This window comes from Nycticebus coucang, chromosome 24 (genome assembly GCF_027406575.1).
Source record: "Nycticebus coucang isolate mNycCou1 chromosome 24, mNycCou1.pri, whole genome shotgun sequence".
NCBI lineage: Eukaryota > Metazoa > Chordata > Mammalia > Primates > Lorisidae > Nycticebus > Nycticebus coucang.
The window spans coordinates 2,571,182-2,588,641 of record NC_069803.1 but is presented as its reverse complement, the minus strand read 5'-3'; the positions used below and the strand labels follow the sequence as shown (position 1 = coordinate 2,588,641).

The 17,460-nt window shown below is 41.1% G+C and overlaps 1 protein-coding gene across 1 annotated transcript in view; it reads left to right on the top strand.

Moving 5' to 3' along the window:
• The first annotated feature begins 194 nt into the window (after window positions 1-194).
• ADAM9 (ADAM metallopeptidase domain 9) overlaps window positions 195-17,460 on the top strand; it is a 154,241-nt gene continuing 136,975 nt past the window's right edge. The window contains exon 1 of the mRNA XM_053578640.1: window positions 195-527. Coding sequence (XP_053434615.1) covers window positions 431-527 — 97 coding nt within the window. The 5' untranslated portion in view covers window positions 195-430. The remainder of the gene's footprint in view (window positions 528-17,460) is intronic.

The window sequence follows — 17,460 nt, the reverse complement described above, 5'->3', positions numbered from 1 at the left end:
CCCACCCACCAACCAGAAAGGGCCGAGCAGAGGGGCGGGGCTTCGCCTGCCCAATTCCTCCTTTGAGTCTCACACTCCTCCTCTTTTGCTCCGGGTGCTTCCTCTAATGATGGTTTCCCTACCTCAGCGAAGGGGGCGGGCCTCGGGGCGGGTAGTGACAGGGCGGGGCAGGAGAGTAAGGGTTGTGGAAGCGGATTTGGAAATACCATTTTGCGGCTGGGCACTAGATTTTTCCCTACGTCAGGGTAGGGAGCGTGCTGTCGGGAGCGAGCTCGGCCTGAGGGCCAAGTTACGTCACTGCCGCGCGCGTGCTCTTTCGCGGGCGCGCGCCTCCCGGCTAGTTCTGGGGCCCCGGCGGGGTAGGAAAATGATGGAACAGGCGGAGGCAGAGGCGACCGACTGTTGAGTGGAGCCTGCGGAGTCGGCCAAAATGGGGTCGGGCGCGGGGTCGCCTTTTGCGACCCGCCGTTTCCAGTGGTTGCTGTTGTTTGGCTTGATGGGCCCAGTCCTCGGTGGGGCGCGGCCAGGTGGGTGTCCGCCCCCAGAGTCCTTTGGGAGTGCTGTTTCCTGGGGCTGGGGAGCTCGGCTTTAGCCTGTGGTGCCGGCCCCGGGGTCGGGAGGCCAAGCCGCTCCGGACCTGTGTGGGCAGTGCTCACACGTCTGGCTCCCCGAACCCCTCTTGGCTCTGGGCTCCCGTCTGCTTGCATTTCCTCCGCCTCGCTCTCGGCGGGGCCTTTGGCTCTGCACCTCACCCCCATCGCGCGCAAAGCCGGGTCGCTCCAGACTGTCCAGGGGCTGCCGTGGGTCCGACGCTGACCTCGGAATTGGCAGAGAGCCCTGGCGGCTGAGTACGCGCCGGAGGCTGTTCAAGTTCAAAATGCTGTGAGCAAAGCAGCTTGCTTCTGCTTATGAAGTTAATGTCACTTGGAAAGAGGCTGAGAGATGGAACTTTTCGTCAGGTTATCCTGACTTGAGATTTTGAGCGTCATTTTATTAGTAGAATCACCGGCAGGTCCACAGAACTGAATTTAGGGAATGGGATAAAGGGTTGGGAGGGCGCTAATTTTTCTCCGGCCGCTTTTGTTGTATTGAGAACACTTTTTTTTGGAAGCAAGGTGCTACATTTTTATAGCCAGTCGGTCTTTTATCTGAGTTCGTGTTGTCTTGAATCCAGATAGTCCTGCTCTTTTTAACTCAGGATTATGGTAAGAATGAACTCACTTACGTGAAATCATTTTTGAATTGTAACTTCCCTTGAGTATGTAATATAAGATGCTTACATTGGAGATGCCCAAACATAGTGGAAAAAAATTGTCAACACCCCAGCTTCTTGCCGGAAACAACTGCTTTATTTATGTTGGCTTTTCTGTTAATTATTGTTTGTATGGCTGTATTTTGGCTCTCTGTCGGCGATAGAGTATAACGGAGAAATGGATTTTTTTTTTAACCAAATCATTGCTTAGAGAATTATTCAAAGGTGATGATAGAAAATTTCGGTGTAGGACTGCTGACCTTCAGGATGCTAATTGCATTTCTTATCTTTGCCTTCTTTTAAAATCAAACATAATTGCCCCAGTTGGGAAGTTAAATAGGAAACCGCCAAATCTTTTCTTCTTAAAATACTTTTCCTGTCGTATTCTAAATGGTTAATGTTCACTAATATATAAGGTGAAGTAGATTATACATCTGGAATTTTACTAACCTGTGATTTTGTGTGTTGGTCAATGTAAATAAGACTATTTTGTTTATGGGGGGCTGGTGGGTTCCAACCTGGCCCGGGCCTGCTAAACAACAACAATAGCCGGTTGTTGTGGCTGGTGCCTGTAGTCCCAGCTACTTGGGAGGCTGAGGCAAGGGAATCGCTTAAGCCTAAGAGTTTGAGGTTGCTGTGAGCTATGACAACAGGGTACTCTACCAAGGGTGATGGAGTGAGACTCTCTCTCTCAAAAAAATTTGTTTGTTTATTTATTTATTTATTTATTTAGACAGAGTCTCACTTTGTCATGCTGGGTAGAGTGCCCTGTTGTCATAGCTCACAGCAACCTCAAATTCTGGGGTGCAAGCAATCCTCTTACCCTTGCCTCAGCCTTCTGAGTAGCTGGGGCTACAGGCACCGGGCACAAAGCCCAGCTATTTTTAGAGATGGGGTCTTGCTCTGGGTCAGGCTGGTCTCCAACTCATGAGCTCAGGCGATCCACCCACCATGGCCTCCCAGAGTGCTGGGATTACAGGCATGAGCCACCACGTCCAGCCTAAGACTATATTTTTAATATTAATGTATATGTTAATTATACTTGCATACAGGGTAGAATATCCTTAGGGTCTTAAGCAGTTGCTTCAGTTATGGCCATTTCCTCACTTAATCAAGCGTTATATGAAAGTCCTACAAACACCAGGCTTAGTGCTTGTGGAGGGGCATATATACATTTACATATGTGGTAAATGTATATATATGAGAGACGCTGGGGAAGGATTTATATAAAAAATGATATTAAACTGGGCTATCTTGGTAAAATTTTCAAGTGAAAGGGTAGGAACTCATTCTAAGCAGAACATAGTTTTTGCAAGAGTTTGGGGTCTGTGCAAAAGAACTTGACTGTTAGGAAATGCTGAAAATGTCATTATGACTTCAGGCCATCAGTATGAAAGGGAGGAATGGAAGGTGAAACTAAGGTAGAAGGTTCTGTGCCCACCTAAGGGGTTTGGACTTTACCCTGCAGGAAGTCCTTTGGGCAGTGAAGGTTTTTAAGTAAGGGTGTGACTTAATTGCATCTTTGGTTAGGAAAACCGGCCACATGATAGAATCTAAAAGGGAGAGACTAGAGGCTGGGAGACCAGTTAAGAGGCTTTTGTGTTAAGTATGCAGTGAGTCAGCTCATGTTTCCCCAAGGGAATGTTAGTTCAAAATCAGCTGACTTAATTTTTGCAATACAGGATGTTTAAAACTTGCACTGAAACAATTTCCCCCTAATGAAAAAGGAATTTGAGGACTCAGTAAGTACCACTTACATGAGTTACATTAGATTTTAGTAGGTTTTGGTAGGAATTTTACTACCATTTATCACGTGTCAAGGAGGAAATGCAGTTAAATTTCCAAACAGGTGACTTATAATAAACCCTTTTTTTTTTTTTAAGACACTCTGGCTAACAAAGGTAACTTTGTATCATTGTAAAAAAATAACAAAGAATGAGGTACTAAACTTACTTGTGGTTTTCTGAGGTGGTTATTATGATGCATAGACTTAGAAATGTTTTTAAAACTAAGACTGTCATTCTAAAGAAAATGAATTTAAAAATTCACTCATGGTGAATCACTGTAAAATGAACTATACAATAAGAACTTAAGTCTGTACTAATTTACTTTTGGATACCTGCAAACTATTTGAATTTGACATGTTTGTGCATGTGACATGTTTGTGTGTAGGAGAATTGTCTTTTAAATTTAAAGATGGTTTTCAAATAAGTGAAAAAGAAAGCATTTATAATTGAAATATATACAAAACGAGTTGTTTGGTTTTCAAAAAGCACTTTTTTTGAGACAGAGTCTCACTCTGTTGCCCAGGCTAGAGTATGGTGGCATTATCCTAGCTCATAGCAACCTCAAACTTATGGGTTCAAGTGATTCTCCTGCCTTAGCATCCTGAGAAGCTGGGACTACAGGCACCTGCCACCACGGCAGGCTAGTTTGTTTCTTTCTTTTCTTTCTTTTTTTTTGAGACAGAGTCTCCCCGTGTCACCCTTGGTAGTGTGCTATGGCATCACAGCTCACAGCAACCTTAATCTCTTGGGCTTAAGCAATTCTCTTGCCTCAGCCTCCCAAGTAGCTGGAACTATAGGCACCTGCCACAATTCCCGGCTATTTTTTTGGTTGTAGTTGTTATTGTCGTTTGGCAGGCCCTTGCTGGGTTCAAACCTGCCAGCTCCAGTGTATGTGGCTGGCACCCTAGCAGCTGAGCTACAGGTGCTGAGCCTGGTTTTTCTATTTTTAGTAGACTCTTGCTCAAGCTGGTCTCCAACTCCGGAGATCAACCCATCCTCCTGCCTCAGCCTCCCAGAGTGCCAGGATTGCAGGCGTGAACCACCTTGCCTGGCCTTCAAAAAACATATTTGTTATTTGTTAAAAATCCTGATTTAGAAAAGAGTTTGTTATAGAATCCCTCTAAGGATGCAAGCTGTAAGTAACTGGAAGATTTTTCTTGAAATATCCCCAAGCTCAAACATGTGACATTAGTAGCCTCATGATATTTCTTTTTTGTCTTTGATACCTATTGTATACTGGAGCCTTGTAATTAAGCCATCCTTTGAATCAGTGTTATATAATCAGAGACTGCCTCATAAATTAGCATAGTCCTCTTGGTATCTCTGTAACTAATTTCTCATTTCCTTTGAATGATTCTAAAGTTGCATTGCAGTTTTCTTTGTTGGGTCAGGGCATTTGTCCAAAGTGATCATATTGTGCTTGAATCACATCTTTTAAGAGTGAGTTAGGGAACCTGAGAAGTTCACTTCATTTGGCCAGCTTTTAAATATACAGTTGTTTTTGGATTTGTATATCTTTATTTTAACATAAGAATTAGGACACCACAGCTATAGTGAAGAAAATGATATCACCAAACATATATCGTAGGGCAAAACCCATTTTTTATTTTTAATTTTTATTTATTTATTTATTTTTATTTATTTTTTAAAACTCATTCTTATACACCTTTTAAAACCTCTTAAAAGGTTAGGAAATGTCCCCTAACTTTTGCCGCATTTTTCTTTCAATTAAATTTTTGTGATTTAATTCATTTAGGATTTTTTTGTCTCTCTTCCTTTTGTAGCTCCTTAGCACCCTCATGCAAGTAGATCCCTGGCAAGCTTCCTTTTCATTAGCCTCCCTGACACTTTCTAATTCTCCTGTGAATATTCCCTGGGCCTGAGCTTTCATCCCATCTGCTTGAAAAAAGTGGTTAACCAGTATGTGGAACAGCTGTATAATGGAGTATGGTGTTGCTATTAAAATGATGAAATGGCCGGGCATGGTAGCTCACACCTGTAATCCTAGCAGTCTGGGAGGCTGAGGTGGGTGGATTGCCTGAGCTCAGGAGTTCCAGACCAACCTGAGCAAGAGCAAGACCTCTTCTCTAAAAATAGCTGGGCATGGGGGCGGCACCTGTGGCTCAGTCAGTAGGGCGCCGGACCCATATGCCGAGGGTGGCGGGTTCAAACCCGGCCCCGGCCAAACTGCAATCAAAAAATAGGCGGGCGTTGTGGCGGGCTCCTGTAGTCCCAGCTACTCGGGAGGCTGAGGCAAGAGAATCGCTTAAACCCAGGAGTTGGAGGTTGCTGTGAGCTGTGTGAGGCCACGGCACTCTACCGAGGGCCATAGAGTGAGACTCTGTCTCTACAAAAAAAAAAAAATAGCTGGGCATTGTGGCGGGCGCCTGTAGTTCCAGCTACTTGGGAGGCTAAGACAAGAGAATCATTTGAGCCCAGGAGTTTGAGGCTGCTGTGAGCTATGACATCATAGCACTCAACCGAGGGAAACATAATGAGACTCTGTCTCAAAAAAAAAGAAGATGAAATGTGTAGGCCACGTGGACTTACAGAAAAGCTGATAGAATACACGTTAATCATAGCAAGTAAGGCTCACTTTAATTTGTGCCTGATAATTACAACTACGAAAACTGTTATGTATAGCTGTAAAAATCAGAAGCGATTGCTTACTCAACATATATTTCATTGAATATTTACTGTACCAGTGCAGGAAATAGTATGATGGATAAGACAGCTCTTGGTCTCAAGGGACTTAAAGTCTTTGTTGGAGGATCTTAAATTCTCTAGGGCATTAAATCTTATAAATGGCTGGTGTTTTTCTTAAAGGGACATGTCAAAACAAACAGAAGCAGTTTCTTTTTAAATGTAAAGTGTGACATTCAACAGATGTCAGAGTGTAGGTGAGACCTAACAGTAGACAATATTACTAAATGTATTTGAAGTAGTTTATTAATAAGTAATATGTGTTTATTTGAGATTGACTTTGTGAGTACTAAAATGAAAATATGTGGCTCAGAATAACAGTACTTTGTGGATCTAATTGCACTGATTTCTCTTTAAGAAATACTTTGGTCCACAAAATTATCTTATTCATTCTGAACAAGGAGCCCAGGTTTATTTTCTACAATTAAAGGTGACTGTTTATATAAAAGGCAGGCAGGAAGGAGAAAGGCCCATGGTTTGGAGTTGACATTTGTTTGGTTTGCAATTAGATAAAATTCTTTTAACTTTTTTCCTTCTACTTATAGTTATTTATACTTCCTCTAAAATGCTGTACTGTGTATAGAAAGATCTAAGGAGTTACAGGAAGAAAGAAGTGCAACTAATGCCTTTTCTTTTCTTTTACTAAATTTAGGACATCTTACAGTTCATGTTTCAATTCTTTTTTTTTTTTTTAAACTTTATTCAAATTAAAATGAGGGTGCAATATTTAGGTTACATTGTTCTCATTTCCAGGTTAAAGTTCCATTTGTAGATGAGCCCCTCTCCCAGGAAGCATATTATATACCTTCTCTATGTGCACATTAGGCGAGAGCCTGCCTCACGCCCTCCCTCCTTCTCTCTTAAGTCTTCCCTCCTCCTCCTCCCACTTCCCTCTGCCCCTAACTGGACTATAATAGTGTTTTATTGTTCTTAGGAACATGTAATTGTTTATGTATTGATTTCCTAATAGTATGGAGTACATTGGATATTTATTTTTTCATTCTTGATACACTTTACTAAGAAGAACGTATTTCAGTTCCATCCAGGTAAATGTAAAAGATGTAAAGTCTCCATCTTTTTTTTTTTTTTAACTCTTTTTTTTGTAGAGACAGAGTCTCACTTTATGGCCCTCGGTAGAGTGCCGTGGCCTCACACGGCTCACGGCAACCTCCAACTCCTGGGCTTAAGCAATTCTCTTGCCTCAGCCTCCCGAGTAGCTGGGACTATAGGGGCCCCTTTACAACGCCCGGCTATTTTTTGGTTGCAGTTTGGCCTGGGCCGGGTTTGAACCCGCCACCCTCAGTATATGGGGCCGGCGCCTTACTGACTGAGCCACAGGCACTGCCCAGTCTCCATCTTTTTTAATGGCTGAATAATATTGCATGGTGTACATATGCCACAGTTTGTTGATCCATTCATGGGTTGATGGGCACTTACTTGGGTTGCTTCCACGATTTAGCAATTACGAGTTGAGCCACATTTTTTTTTTTGAGAAAGAGTCTTACTTTGTCACCCTTGGTAGAGTTCTCTGGCGTCATAGCTCACAGCAACCTCAAATTCTTGGGTCTTGCTCTTGCTAATGTTGGTCTCAAACCTGTGAGCTCAGGCAAACCACCCACCTTGGCCTCCCTGGGTGCTAGGATTCAGGAATGAGCCACCTCGCCCGGCCTTCAACTCTTATTTTTATCTTTAACCCATGTTTTCTGGTATTGTGATTTTTGACAGTATGTTTTTCTGTCAAATTCTAATATAGTAGTTTGTATTCCCCGCAGAGTTGATCATAGTAAGATTTCATTTTCATTGTGAATTATATCTTTTTTTTTTTCACATTTAAGATTTTTTCTTTAAAAGGAGTGAGTTGTATACGGGGGTTAAATGCTTTATGGACAAGGAAGAAAAACTAGACTAGAACCAACTAATTCATCATCATCTTCTTCATCTTCCTCTTACTTGTTTTTTTCAGCCTTGACAATTTCCTTTTCTGCTGCATCGGGCTTTTCTTTAGCTCATGTGAACTACATCTTTATACCAGTGTTTTTTGACTCAGTGATACTTTGTCCCAAAAATGCGTTTGAGAACTAATTTTAGTTGTTGTAACTGGGGGATGCTTTTGGTATCTAGTGGGTAGAGGCCAGGGATGCTATCAAATGTCTTACGACACACTACCACAAAGAGTTTCCTGGCAAAAAATGTCAGTAGTGCTGAGGTTAAATCTTTGTACAAATAATGTTAATGTACTTTTTTTATATTGGTGGGCATGGTGGCTCACACCTGTAATCCTAGTGCTCTGGGAGGCTGAGGTGGATGGATCACCTGAGCTCAGGAGTTTGAGATCAGCCTTAGCAAAGAGAGATTCCATCTCTAGTAAAAGCAGAAAAATTACCCAGATTTTGTAGCAGGAGAAAGCAACATAGAAAGCTGAGACAAGAGGATGGCTTGAGCCCAATAGTTTGAGGTTGCTTTGAGCTATGACACCCTGGCACTCAACCCCAGGCAAGTGAGTGAGGCTTTGTTTCACAAAAAGAAATGCACTTTCTTTATAGTAATGTGAAAAATCTAATTTTGGTTTCCATGAGAAGGTGCTACTCTTTGGAATTAAAAAATAAATTAAAGGTAATTTGGGAAATATCCATGTAGAAGGCTAGGAACAGGAAAAAAGAAAAAGCCAGAACTAGAGAAAATAAAGGAATTTAAAAAAAATAAGAGGGAAGATACTCATACATTTAGTATGTTTTCAAATGGCACTCCCCAAATATGTGCTTTTGTTATGATGTTTTGGAACTCTTTATGGCATGGTTTTAATTCAGAAAGTAGATTCTTGGATTTTAAAGGGAAGAAGTCAGTATCAGAATAATAGCTCTTAAATATAGAAGTTATATTAGGGTACTATAATTTTGAAGGCTTTTAAAAAGAAATGATTAATTGTGGCATTTTGGTTTTCAAAATAAGAACTGTGTTTTAAAATGGGACCGAAAGGAAGAAAGTTGTATCTTCTATTCCTATATTTGTTTTTTAATTCTTCTTCACTGGCAATTTGGGTGAAAGATTCATAGAAGACCAATCACTTGGTTTTAAGTCCTGCCCTGAAACTAGACGTGTGATCTTAAAGCCACTTAACATTGAAGTTTAAAGATGAAAACTCTTTAAATATCCATTTGCCCATAAGAACTACAGATGTTCTCTTTTGTGAGGTATTTCTTTTCTTTTTTTTGGATTTTATTATTATTATTTTCGAGACAGAGTCTCACCCTTGGTAGAGGGCTATGGCATCACAGCTCACAGCAACTCCAACGCTTGAGCTTAAGTGATTCTCTTGCCTCAGCCTCCCGAGTAGCAGGGACTACAGGCACCTGCCACAACCCCTGGCTATTTTTTGTTGCAGTTGTCATTGTTGTTTAGCTGGCCTGGGCCAGGTTTGAACCTGCCAGTCTCAGTGTATGGGGCTGGTGCCTTAACCACAGTGCTACAGGCGCTGAGCCTATTATTATTATTTTTATTGTTTGGGACTCATTGAGGGTACAAAGAACCAGGTTACATTGATTGCATTTGTTAGGTAAAGTCCCTCTTATAATTGTGTCCCGCCCCCAAAAGGTGTGTCACACACCATCACTCACCCCCACCCCTCCGTCCTTCCCTCTCTCTGCTCTCCTCTTCTCCCACCTCCCTCCCTCCGCTCTTTCCTTCCCCCACCCTCATCCCCATCCCCACCATGTACTAGGTCATTAATTGTCCTCATATCAAATTGAATACGTAGGATTCGTGCTTCTCCATTCTTGTGATGCTTTACTAAGAATAATGTATTTCACTTCCATCTAGGTTAATACAAAGGATGTAAAGTTTCCATCTTTTTTTTTTTTTTTTTGTAGAGACAGAGTCTCACTTTATGGCCCTCGGTAGAGTGCCATGGCCTCACACAGCTCACAGCAACCTCCAACTCCTGGGCTTAAGCTATTCTCTTGCCTCAGCCTCCCGAGTAGCTGGGACTACAGGCGCCCGCCACAACGCCCGGCTATTTGTTGGTTGCAGTTTGGCCGGAGCCGGGTTTGAACCCTTCACCCTCGGCATGTGGGGCTGGCGCCTTACTGACTGAGCTACAGGTGCCGCCCAGTTTCCATCTTTTTTAATGGCTGAATAGTATTCCATGGTATACATGTACAACAGCTTGTTAGTCCATTCCTGGGTTGGTGGGCATTTAGGCTGTTTCCACATTTTGGTGATTGCAAATTGAGCTGTGATAAACAGTTAGTACAAATGTCCTTGGGGTAAAAGGATTTTTTTTCCTTCTGGGTAGATGCCCAGTAATGGGATTGCAGGATCAAATGGGAGGTCTAGCTTGAGTTCTTTGAGGGTTCTCCATACTTCCTTCTGAAAAGGCTGTAATAGTTTGCAGTTCCACCAGCAGTGTAAAAGTGTTCCCTTCTCTCCACATTCACACCAGCATCTGCAGTTTTGAGATTTTGTGATATGGGCCATTCTCACTGGGGTTAGATGGTATCTCAGGGTGGTTTTGATTTGCATTTTCTTAATAATTAGGGATGATGAGCATTTTTTCATATGTTTGTTAGCCATTCATCTGTCTTATTTAGAGAAGGTCCTATTCATGTCTCTTGCCCACTGATACATGGGATTGTTGGCTTTTTTCTTGTGGATTAATTTGAGTTCTCTATAGATCCTAGTTATCAAGCTTTTGTATGATTCAAAATATGCAGATATCCTTTCCCATTGTGTAGGTTGTCTATTTGCTTTGGTTGTTGTCTCCTTAGCTGTACAGAAGCTTTTCTTGTGAGGTATTTCTTTTTCTCTGTGATGTTTGCTTCTGAGTTGTGATGAAAAAATTTCAGTTTGGTTGTATTATTGTTTAGCTTCTAGTGTAACAACTGTCTGTGATCAGCATATATGTTTTTGTATGTAATGATTTACTTAAAGAAACTTTTTATTTTGAAATAATTATAGAGTCCCAGGAAATTGCAAAGAAATATAGAGGATGATTTACTTTTTTTTTTTTTTTTTCTTTTTGAAACACTCTATTACTGTAACTAGAGTGCAGTGGTCTAATCATAGCTCATAGCAACTTCAAACTCTTGGGCCCACGTGATCCTCCTGTCTCACCCTAGTTTTTGTAGTGATGAGTCTTGCTCTTGTGCACGCTGGTCTCAGACTTCTGATCTCAAGTAACCCTTCCACTTCAGCCTCCTAGAGTGCTGGGATTATAGGCCTGTGCCACTGTGCCTGGCTGCTTTACTTTTTATTTATTGTACACTGAGATCATTTTGTCCGTTCTTGCCACCACTTTTAGAGTGACTGTCCTAGTAATTTGAACAGATTACTATAATCAAAAATGAAAGTATTTACCATAAATTTAATATTTAAGCTTATGTTTTCAGGAATTAGAGAAAACGGAAGGTCATTGAAAGATTTATTTTGGATAGGGAAATAGCCCAATACCTCAGTCGGTTTAGGATTAAGGGTATTTCTGCCTCGTAATTTGAAGCTTGCCTTTTTCAAGACCATGAATTTCTTTTGACATGGTTTCGAATCGAGTAGTCCAGTCGATTTTGATATGTCATAAATATGCTTTGGATTAGCCCATAGGTGCCTTTGTGAATATTAGAGTCCATTTCTGGTATATTAATGTAATACTGTGAAGCCACATTTAAACAGTGTAAAATGGCATATAAGAGAGATTTAAGGGGGTTGATGGGCAAAGGGTTTGAAAATTGTTAGTATGACATGTATTGTATTGGATATAATGTAATTTATGTTTTCCTGTTTCTATCTTTTTTTTTTGAAGTTTTTGGCCAGGGCCGGGTTTGAACCCGCCACCTCTAGCATATGGGGCCGGTGCCCTACTCCTTTGAGCCACAGGTACCACCCCTGTTTGTATCTTTTTAGTCCCAAACCAGATGAGGTTATGAACGTTTTTATACACAGTGTTATCTTGAGAAAAATTAGATGTGAATAATCCATCTTAATCTGTATTTGAGAAATCTGAAGGGTTTAAGGAAATTAATGAGTGAATGAACACATAGACTGGCTGAAAGGAGGAGTGTGTGAGAGTAGGGAAACCAGGTGAAAAGGCGTCATAGTAATCCAGAGGAGAGGTTGGTAAGGCTGATGGAATGGAAAGAATTGTTGGAAGACATGCTAGATAATCACAACTTTTTAAAAAAAACATTGTTTTTTTCTTCAGTTTTTGGGCAGGGCCAGGTTTGAACCCACTACCTTCAGTATGTGGGGCTGGCGCCCTACTCTTTGAGCCACAGGCATCATCCACATTGTCAAATTTCTGGGTGTAGAGTTTTTTTGTAGTATTCAGAGATGATCTCTTGTATCTCTGTGGAATCTGTTGTTATTTCCCTTTTATCATTCCTGATTGAGGTTACTAGAGCTTTTACTTTTCTTTTTCTAGTTAGTCTGACCAAAGGTTTATCTATTTTATTTACTTTTTCACAAAACCAACTTTTTATTTTGTTAATATTCTGAATGATTGTTTTATTTTCAATTTCATTAATCTCTGGTTTAATTTTGGTTATTTCTTTTCTTCTGCTGGGTTTAGGGTTAGATTTTTCATCTTTTTCCAATTCCATAGATGGTTTGTGAGTGTGCTGACACGCTCACTTTCTGTTTTTCAAAGGTATTAAAAAATAAGTTTTTCAACTTATTTTCAGCGTAATAAGTTTTCCTCTCAGGACTGCTTTTGGTGTATCCCAGAGGTTTTTGATAACTTGTGTCTTCATTGTTGTTTGAGGAAATTAACAAATTCCTCTTTTAGCTCTTCCTGAACCCAACTATCATTCAGCATAAGGTTGTTTAGTTTCTAGCTTGGTGCCCGAAGCACAGTGGTTATGGTGCCAGCCAAATGCACCAAGGCCGATGGGTTCAAAACTGGCCTGGGCCAGCTAAACAACAATGACAATTGCAACAAAAAAATAGCCGGGCATTGTGGCAGGCACCTGTATTCCCAGCTACTTGGGAGGCTGAGGCAAGAGAATCACTTAAGCCCAAGAGTTTGAGGTTGCTGTGAACTGTGACACCACGGCACTCTACTCAGGGTGACATAGTGAGACTCTGTCTCCAAAAAAAAAAAAAAAAAGATTGTTTAGTTTCCAAGACTTTGTGGGGGGATGAACATTTTTCTTAGAGTTCAGCTGCACCATTATAGCCTTGTGGTCTGAGAAGAGACGTGGAATAATTTCTATTCCTTTGATTTTGCTGAGGTTTGATTTGTATCCTAAGATGTGATCTATTTTGGAGTATGTGCCATGAGCTGATGAGAAAAAAGTATATTCTTTTGCTTTGGGATGGTGTGTTATGTAGTGTCTTTAAATCCCATTTGTTCTAGGGTCACTTTAAGTCCTTTGTTCCTTGTTTAGTTTCTGTTTGGAGATCTGTCCTGTTCTCTCAGAGGGGTGTTGAAGTTTCTGACTATTAGGGTGTTATGGGATAGTCTATTGCTCAGACTCCTCGAGATCTGTTTCATAAATCTGGGAGCATTTAAGTTGGGTGCATAAGTGTTTAATATTGAGATGTCTTCTTGTTGTATTGTTCCTTTGACCAGTAATGAAGTGTCCATCTTTGTCTTAGTTACTTTGAATGTGCTTGTATCTGAGAATAAGATTGCAACCTCCCCTTTCTTCTGGTTTCCATTTGCTTGAAACATTGTCTTCCGTCTCTTCACCCCAGTCTTGATTTGTCCTTGAGGGCTATTTGTGTCTCCTGGAGACAGCTTGTGTTTTTTTAATCCAGTCAGTCAGCTTGTGCCTCTTCAGTGGAGAATTCAATCCATTGACACTTATTGAGAGTATCCATAAGTGTAGTGGAATTCTGTTCATCTTATTATGAGATAGTTTGTTGTATAGTTTTATCCTTTGTGCCACTGGAGAAGCTAAGCTCTGGCCTTTGGCTTCTAGGTGTTTACTTTGGTGGTACTTTGTGGTGTTCAGTATTGAGAATAGCTCTAAGTATTTCTTGTAGAGCTGGTCTTGTTAGGGATTTCCTCAGGGCTTGTATGTCTGCAATTTGATCTCTCCATCAATGTTGAAGCTACGTTTAGCTAGATATAGGATTCTGGGCTGAAAATTATTTTGTTTAAGGATGATGAAGGTGGATGACCATGCTCTCCTGGCTTGGAAAATTTCACTTGAAAAGTCTGCTGTCATCCTAATGGCTCTGCCCTTGTACGTCAATTGGTGCTTATTCTAGCTGCTTGCAGAATTTTCTCCTCCATCTTGACTTTGGATAGGCTCTGTTAGAGTAGAGATGATCCAGGGTTCGATATCCATCTGAAAGGAACATGTCTGGATCTTTAGTAAAACATGGGAAGTTTTCATTTATGGTAGTCCCCAGTAGAGCTTCCATACCTTTGGGACAATCTTCTTCCCCTTGAGGGATTCATGTTATCTGTACATTTGAACATTTCATGGCATCTCATAGTTCTCTAAGCGCCTGGTCTGCTTTTTCTCTCTTCTTTTCTGACTGTGTAACTACCTGTGTTAACTCAAAGACTTCATCCTCTAACTCTGATGTTCTTTCTTCTCCATGGTCTGATCTATTTTTGATACTTTCTACTGTTTTACATTCCCTGATTGTCTCCTTCATTTCTTTCTTTTTTTTCTTTTTGAGGCAGAGTTGCACTATGTCGCCTTCAGTAGAGTGCTATGGCATCACAGTTCACAGCAACCTCCAACTCTGGGGCTTAAGCATGCCCCTTCTTGTGCACCTTTTTCCTTCTCAGTTTCTCCTTTGCTTCAAATTACCTTGTCTTAGAGTTTATGTGACGAAGAGCTCTCTCGGTGTGAGGCCAAAATGGGGAGAAAGGTATGGAGCTGGCAGGGAGAAACGGGGAAAAGAAAGAGTAAAAAAGAAAGAAAGACTAAAAGATAAGAAAAAGGAGAAATAAAAAAAAGGGAAGGAGGAATAACAAAAGAAAGAGAAAAAAATACTTGGAGAACAGGAGAGAAAGGAGTCAGGAAGAGAGGCTGAGAGTAATGGAAGAAATGGTATTGATTAGGACAGTGCTAAGGTCGTGCTTATAACTCAAGGGTTTTGAGGGGGCTGGACTGGAAGGTTTCCTTGAAATCAGGTGGTCCTTACCAGCCTGAGAAGAGCCAGACTCTTCCTGTGCCAAAACTAGGAGAGAAGGAACAGAGCTAAAACAAAAAACACTAAGGAAAAATTAAGAATAAAATGAAAGGGCGGCTCCTGTGGCTCAAGGAGTAGGGTGCTGGCCCCATATAACCAGCATGGTGGGTTCAAGCCCAGCCCTGGCCAAATAAAAGAAAAAAAGAATAAAACGAAATAGAAAAATTCTGTAGCATGGTCTTGCCAATACTATCTTCCTAGGGCCAGAGGTAGAAAGGTGTCTTAGTCCCCTTGAGCCCAATCACTGCTGTGACCTACCTACCAGACCATAGCTATGTCCCCCCCAGCTCTCAGCAAAAAAAAAGAAAAAAAGAAGTAATATTAAGACAAGAATGGATAAAGGAAATTAAAAATACCATAGTATCTAATAGAGGAGAGAGAGGGAAGTGGAGTGAAGAATGAAAGGAGAAAGACAAGAAAAAGGGAAGGGATAACTTAGCTGTTGCAGAGGTGATGATTGTGAGAGAGATGGGAGAGGTAGAAGAGTCTCTGTCTAGTCCTCCCAGAGTGCTAGGATTACTTCAGGAGCCACCATGCCCAGCCCTAAGAGTCTCTGTCTAAAGAGGGAATGCACTGGAGTGACATACGAAGGGAGAATAAATGAGGCTAAAACACCATAACCTAAAAAGACAGGAGCTCTTGTTCTTTTTTTTTTTTTTGTAGAGACAGAGTTTCACTATACTGCCCTCTGGTAGAGTGCCGTGGCGTTGCACGGCTCACAGCAACCTCTAACTCTTGGGCTTACGCGATTCTCTTGCCTCAGCCTCCCAAGCAGCTGGGACTACAGGCGCCCGCCACAACGCCCGGCTATTTTTTGTTGCAGTTTGGCCGGGGCTGGGCTTGAACCCGCCACCCTCGGCATATGGGGCTGGCGCCCTACTCACTGAGCCACAGGCGCCGCCCATCTTGTTCTTGATGAAAGTAAAAATAGAGGTTAAGAAAAGAAACAACCCTACAAACAAGCAAGAAACAGAACACAAAATATCAAAAAGCTCTAAATAACCCAAAATAAGCAACTTCAGTAACAAATAAACAAAAGAACAACAAAAAACAAAAAGAAGAGAAAATACTAACAAGAAGAAAAAAGAAAATAATAAAATAAGAAACTAATGTATACATATATACATAAAAGTATGTGTGTATATATACATATGTATACACATTATATACATACATATATAAAACATACGTACTATGTATACATATACATAAAAGTATGTGTAAATACACACACCATATGTATGTATATATGTGTATATATACACACATACACACTTTTATGTATATATGTATATAATTAGTATATTGTATATGCATATGTATATGTGTATATATACACACATATACACATATACTTTTATGTATATATATGTATATACATACATATATACACTTTTCCTACTAAAGGGTCCAACTTTAGTAGGAAGTATTTGTATTGCAATATATTGCCAGGACATCAGGTGGTGCTGTAGTTTTAGGCAATAGACAACATCGCTGTTTAGCTCTTTCTAGAACCCAGTTGTGGACCAGATCCCCAACTTAACTGTCCACAGTAGTTTCCTGGTTATTTCCTCAGCATTCAGGATCAGTAGGATTGTGACTTCAGATCTCTCCTGAATCCTTCATTGTTTCACTGTGCCCCCAGACAACAATTCTCATGGGGTCCTGGAGTCCCTGAGCCTACCATGACTGATCCTAGCAGACAGAACTAAAATGGCTATGTTCCTATAGGGGGCCTGGCCTCACGACCTTCTCACAACCTTGTCAAAATGGCTAACCACTTGCTGCCAGGATCTTCCCAGAAGGGCTGTCTCTACTGCTGCCACTGTACTGGTGGCAAGTCTGCCCCAGCCAGCCCTCATATCTGGCTGCTGTATACTGTTTGGATTTGCCCACTTTTCTAGGCAATCAGCAGACTTCCCCCAGAACTGAAAACTACTGAAGGATTCCTCCCATCTCGACCTCCCCAGCTCCCAGCCACTACTGGCACAAGACTTGCCTCGTATGTTAGATCTCTGCCCCACTGCTCCAGTTCACATACAGCAACCAGCACCCTGCCGCTTCGCAGGGTACCCCGAGCCACAGCTGCAGGCAAAATCTGTCCAAACACCACCTGCCTAACTCTCCTTTCTAAGTTGCTTTCTGAGAGCTTGGCCTGACAGTCTTCCTGATTTGCCATCTTGCCAGCTACCTCTAAGTTTTTAAAACAATAATTCCTCAAGACCATCAAATATCTACTCAATGTCATAATTTTCCTGTTGTTTCAGAATTTTTTTCCTTTTCTTATTGAAGATTTTTATTACAAAAGCCTTGGTATATTTAAATGTATCTTCTCAGTGTTTATGTGATTACATGATTTTTTCCCATAGAACTAGGAATATAATGAAATATGTTAATGGCTTATTACTATTCATAATTTTGTTTTTCAGTTGATTTATTTGATCTAGGACCCAAACAGGTCCTCCATACATGGCAGTTGGTGCTAAGGCTGTTTTAATATATGAAAGTCTGCTGTTTCCTCTTTTCATGACATTTATTCATGTTGAAGAGTTCAAGTGGAAGATGTGACTGTCCTCT